This window comes from Balaenoptera acutorostrata, chromosome 9, assembly GCF_949987535.1.
Source record: "Balaenoptera acutorostrata chromosome 9, mBalAcu1.1, whole genome shotgun sequence".
In the NCBI taxonomy this organism is placed as follows: Eukaryota; Metazoa; Chordata; class Mammalia; order Artiodactyla; family Balaenopteridae; genus Balaenoptera; species Balaenoptera acutorostrata.
The window spans coordinates 80,695,891-80,701,890 of record NC_080072.1 but is presented as its reverse complement, the minus strand read 5'-3'; the positions used below and the strand labels follow the sequence as shown (position 1 = coordinate 80,701,890).

Here is a 6,000-nt window from a genome sequence, read left to right as displayed (position 1 = left end):
TATAAATGCTCAAAATGGACTAATTAAATCTCTGGTGACAGAATAGCAGTTATCTTTGGGGGGTAATGTGTAATACTTCTGGGGTGCTAGTAATGTTCCATATCTTAATCTAGGTGGTGGTTACTTCATAAAATTTTATCAAGATATATATGATATATACATGATTTGTTCCCCCTTTATATATGTTTTATATTTTAATTAAAACATTTGCTTAGAAAATTTCCAGACTCATGCTTGGACAGTTCAAATATCCAAATGTGTTTCCATGCTACTGTAAGCAAGTGATCCTCTCTGATGGTGATTTTAAAGATAAACCTGTCTAAATTTCCCTTATCAGTTATTAGAAGCTCTGCCTCCTACAAGTGTGTCTAAATTTTCTTTTCATTATTTTTTCAAATCCTTTTATTTATTTAAATTTATTTATTTATTTGGTTGCATTGGATCTTCTTTGCTGCATGCAGGCTTTCTCTATTTGTGGCGAGTGGGGGCTACTCTTCATTGCGTTGTGTGGGCTTCTCATTGCGGTGGCTTCTCTTGTTGTGGAGCATGGGCTCTAGACATGCGGGCTTCAGTAGTTACAGCATGCAGGCTCAGTAGTTGTGGTGCACGGGCTTAGTTGCTCCGTGGCATGTGGGATCTTCCTGGACCAGGGATCGAACCTGTGTCCCCTGCACTGGCAGGTGGATTCTTAACCACTGCACCACTAAGGAAGTCCCCTTTTGATTTTTTGATTTTTTGATATCCTTTGCCTAAGAGATTACTATGTCTTGTAGTGGGTTTTATAAGTTTATTCATTGAGGAAAGTGATGCTTTCTTTGATTCTTCTAAATTTATTTTCTCAATTTGAAAGAGAATTCTTTTTCCCTAAAACGTAAAACTCAGTGTGATAAGGCATTTTTCTTTCTTACATTATTTAAAAATATATATACTATCACATTCTCACTGTCTTCACTTTTGTAGCATGCAAAATGCTATTCTCTTTCACTTTAATTCAAAAGGAACCTCTACTCTTTGTCTTTCTACTCTTCTCACTTCTAATGAACCCACTCTGGATCTAAAATTCTAACATTTATTTTTGGGGGAGTTATGGCCAATATTGCACAGTGATTCTAGTTGTACTGCAGTTTTATAAAAGGACAATGTCATAATGTATTAGTAAAGTACAAATCTTATCCTGTTTTACCAGCTTACTAGTGAGGCTGTTTTGGCCTAGCCTGACTTTGGATTTTAACTATTTTTAACTATCCTTGTTTGTAGAGGCATTCTTTGATGCACAAATGAAAGGAATTAAAGTTAAGGATTATTAAATGTGGAGTTGATTTGGCATGTAGGATGCTGTTGAATACATCTACAGTAGCATATAAATACAAGTCTTTGTCTTTAAAAAAAACCCACAAATTTTCACTTGCGATGTTTGGAATACTTCACAAACATCATGGCACCCCCATTTGGCCTGCTTACCCCATTGGAATATCATTTTGTTTTATTTATTTATTTGTTTGTTGACTGTAGAACAGCCTTTATTGTTTGCAATGCAATGTGGAAGAGGAGGGGATACCACAACTCTGGCTCCTAGGGCAGCTCCACAGATCTGAAATCAAAGAAAGCGTGAGTACCCCAGGAAGGAGCCTGCTGAACCCTGGTTTTGCCCTGCTCCTTGGAGCCCGGTGTCCGGGCACTTGAGGTTAGAACCCACGGACTGGAAGCCTTCCGTGCCGAAGATGTGACACCGGGAAGGCCGGAGCCCTTTCCCTCAACCTCCATACATTACCGGGACTGAGAGGAATGTCATTTAATAAATGACATCACAATTCACAAAATTGTATTGATGGCATAAAAAAATGTCCCAAAATATTTACTAGTAGAGGCATGCAACTTTCTATTTTTTAAAATCTGAGCTCTAAATTTTCCCTTGCCTTCCTAAATTCTGCTCTTATACACCCCAAATAAGATGGTACAAAATGCTTCTTCTTTCAGTTGGTCATGACCTTGGGTGGCTTTAACTGTCTCTGGATTATGGTAACAGAATAATGGTTCACCAAAAATAGTCACATTCTAATCCCCATAACTCATGACTATGTTATGTAAAATGGTGTGTTAGTTTCCTATTGTGATGTAACAAAATACCACAAACTTAGTGTCTTAAGACAATATAAATTTGTTACTTAGTTATAAAGATCAGAAATCTAAAATGAGTTTCTGTGGCCTAGAATCAAGGTGTTGATAGGACTGTTACTTCTGTAGGCTCCAGGGCAGAATTTGTTTCCTTACCTTTTCTTGCTTTTAGAGGCGACCTATATTCCTAAGGGTGTGGTCCCCTCCTCCATCTTCAAAACCTGCAGTTTAGCATAATATGCATATCTCTCTCTGACTTTGACACTGACCCTCCTGCCTTCCTCTTTTACTTATCTGGACCCTTATGGTTACATTGAATCCACCCAGATAACCCAGGATAACATCCCCATCTTAATATCCTTAACTTAGTCATATTTGCAAAGTTCCTTTTGCCATCTAAGGTCATATCTTCACAAGTCCTGAAGAGGAGGATGTGGACATCTTGGGGGACCATAATTCTGCTAACCAATTCCATTTTGTCTAACTTTTAAGTTTATTACTATAAAATTTCTGATAATACCTTATTATTATCTTTTTTTTTTTACTCCCTCTTGAACCCATTCCAATTAGATTTTTGTCCCAAAACTCTGCTGAACCATTTTTGTCAAAACCACCAGTGACCTCCAGGTAACCAAATCCAGCAGGAGTTTTTCAGTCTTAATTTAACCCAAACTTATTACCAGCTTTGACACAGTTGATTCCTCCCTCCTTCTTGAGACAATTTCTTACTTCGCTGCTCAGATCTCTTCTTTAGCTACATTCTCTCTCCAGGTGATTTCATCTAATTTCACGGCTGTAAATATCATCTGCACACTGGCAATTCCCAAGTTACATGTTCACTCAGGGCCACACACCCAAATTCCAGACTTGTGTATTTAACTGCCTATTTAGTATCACCACTTGGATAGATAATAAGCATCTTAAACCTAAAAACTGATTTTCAGCCAAAACCTGCTTCTCCTTCTATATTCTTCATCTCAGGAAATGGTTCCATCATTCACACAGGTACTCAGGCCCAGAAACATTGGAATCATCCTTGATTTCTCCTTTTTTTCTTTATTTCACATCCATTCCATCATAAAATATTTCAAAATATATTCTTTATCTGACCACTTATTACTGCCACCATTATTAACCTGATCCAAGCCATAAACTTCTCTCAGGCTATTGCAAAAGTTCTTTAATTGGTCCCCTCCTTAAATACTTGCCAGCTTCTTCCCTCTCCAAAATATATGTGCCAGACACCGGGGTGATCCTTTAAAAGGATCATGTTCCTCCCTTACCCTAAACCCTGCAACGGATTCATTCACATAAATCTAGACTGAAATCCCATGGCCTACAAGCCCTACATGGTCCTGTCTGTGGCTACTTCTCTTACATTATTTCCCAGTAATTCTGCCTTGCTCGCTGCTCAATAGCTATGCTAGCCTTTCTATTCCTTAAACATGTTAAGCACACTCCTGTGGAAGGTCTCCTCTCTGTAGAATTCTATTCTCCTACTACCACCAAGGTTAGCTCTCCTACTCACTCAGATATTTGCTCAAATGTCACCTTCTCAGAGCCCTTCTCTGAGCACTCTACCTCTCTCTCTAAAATAGTACTCCCATCATTCTCTGTCCCTTACCGTGCTCTGGTTTTCATTTGGTATACTGTATAACTATCTGATGTTATAGTTTTATGTTTTAAAATCTGTAATCCTCACTAAAATTTAAGTTCCATAATGGCAAATAATAAGTTTTGTCTTTTATTGTAACCCTAACACACAGAGCAGTACCTAGCACAGAGTAGGGGCTCAATAAGTTGAACAATGGAATATTTTTTCCTTTATTTGTTATTTTGATCTGCCACTATGTACCCTATTTTAATCCCTAAGGGCACAAACGAATGACAATCTTTAATTTCCAGGAGCTCTTGATTTAGAAGAAGAGACATTTATACACACAAATAATTACAGTTCAGGGTACAAAGTACATAATTTATATACAGGAGGCAGTAGAGATGATTATTAGGAAAAACTGGAGAAAATTCAACCTAAGCAGAATTTAAAAGAATGAATTAAATTTTATTAGGCAGATGTAAGTAGAGTGAAAGGGAAGGCATTCCAAGATAGTAGTATATGTACAAGCAGAGAGGCATGAAATAGCAGGTTGTATTTGGGGGTCTATAAAGAGTTCAGTATATTGGAATAAGTGGTGTGGTGAGAAAGGTGTTAAAGATGATGTAGGTAAGGAGGGAGGACTCAGAATATGAAGAGCTTTACATGCCACGCTCAGGAGTGTAAATTTTCTCTAGTAGCCAGAGAGGAAGCTCTAAAAACATTTAAGATGGGATTGATACAATTTTCATTCTGGTCATTTCACTCACACTTTAGAAACGCCATTCTAGCAGCCTTATTGGTGCCAGAGGTAAGAAATTCATCTTGAAATAGTCCAGATGAGAGGTGATGAGAGCATGAAGTAGAAATAGTTGATGGAAAATAAAAGGATGTATGAGACTGTCATAATTCTATGAAAAAATTTTTTTATGATCATACAACTTTTGGCTTTGTTTCTATACTGAAAAAAACAAACTTCTAATATATATCTGGTTTCTCCAGCAGACATTCTTATTGGGAAAAGAACATACTGATCAGGCAATTCAAGTAATCCAGTTGCAATGGCAATTTATTTTTTATATTTACCATTTACCTTGTGAGCTTTGCTAGTAAAGTCAGTTTTTTAGAGACCCATCAGCCCTGGATAAAGTGATAACTTTAATTTCTGAACCTGCAGAATTGAGAACAAGACCCCTTGGTAACATCTCCAAAGTACTGAGATCCTTCAAAGTCTTAGATAAATAGCATTACTATTTATGAGAGGAATTATTAATAATAAACTTTTTACACCACTGTACAAAAATTTTGTAGAATTTATTAGGAATTTCAGAAAAACAAGCTTCAGTACTATAGCTAATACATAATTTGAATAATAAAATATCTTATTTTATATTTAAATACAATGACTTTATTTCCAGTAGCATTCTCATTAAAAACAATGAAGTATTTTCATTTGTTAAAAATGTATTTATCAATAAAAACATAATAAAGTATAATTTGTAGCATAAATGTAAACTAGTCAATTTATCTCCATTGCCCATGTTATTATTTACCTTTATCTTATGGTTATAGTGTTTTAATAATTAACAAATGCATAAATATATGATATATTTACAGGAGATTCTCAAAAATAATGATTCCTTTTAATAGTTACTGTTACACATCATCAGTGTTTTCTCTGTGATCCGGATCCAACATCAGGATGGATTGGTCCTTGGCTGGCTGTTCTGTAACATAATTTCAGAATATTCTTTAACTGTAGTATTCATAGACTTTTTTAAGGTAAAATCTGTAACGTGGCTCTCCTTACAGATTACAGACTTTAATAAGACTAAACTCATAGTTCAATTTCTCAAATGCTACATATACATCAGTCTCAACATAGTGACTACCACTTTATATAAGGCATCATACTAATCATAATAGTTCATAATCTTTACTCTTTGGTAAGATGTGCTTAAGAGGTGATTTTTAAAATCATCTTTTTTTACAAAAAGAAGAAAATCAGGCTCCTATGGTTTGCCAAAAAGAAGAAATTCTAAATTTTGGATAGGACAAAGTTTGGGCTGAATAAGCCCATCTAAAGGGGATGACACTGAAGTCAAGTCTTAAAGAATAGTAGGAGAGAGACATTTACGAGCAAGTCCTGTGAGGCAGTGGGAGAAGAGTGGGCCTTGGAAGCTGCAAGAAGTTCCAGGGAGACCTGCCTGTTATTCAGGAGTGTGTAAATTATGAGCTGTGGAGCAACTGGAGATAAGGGTGAAAAGGTCTTGAATGTAGTTCTCTGGAGA

At 36.2% G+C, this 6,000-nt stretch overlaps 1 protein-coding gene and 1 non-coding gene across 2 annotated transcripts in view; both read right to left on the bottom strand.

The window, feature by feature from the left end:
- Positions 1-1,665: 1,665 nt before the first annotated feature.
- Positions 1,666-1,784, bottom strand: LOC114239029 (small nucleolar RNA SNORA57). Its single transcript, XR_003624230.1, has one exon. It is a non-coding gene; the product is annotated as a small nucleolar RNA SNORA57 (small nucleolar RNA).
- Positions 1,785-5,380: 3,596 nt separating this feature from the next.
- CEP126 (centrosomal protein 126) overlaps positions 5,381-6,000 on the bottom strand; it is a 123,702-nt gene continuing 123,082 nt past the window's right edge. Inside the window, exon 10 of the mRNA XM_007191214.3 lies at positions 5,381-5,436. Coding sequence (XP_007191276.2) covers positions 5,435-5,436 — 2 coding nt within the window. The 3' untranslated portion in view covers positions 5,381-5,434. The remainder of the gene's footprint in view (positions 5,437-6,000) is intronic.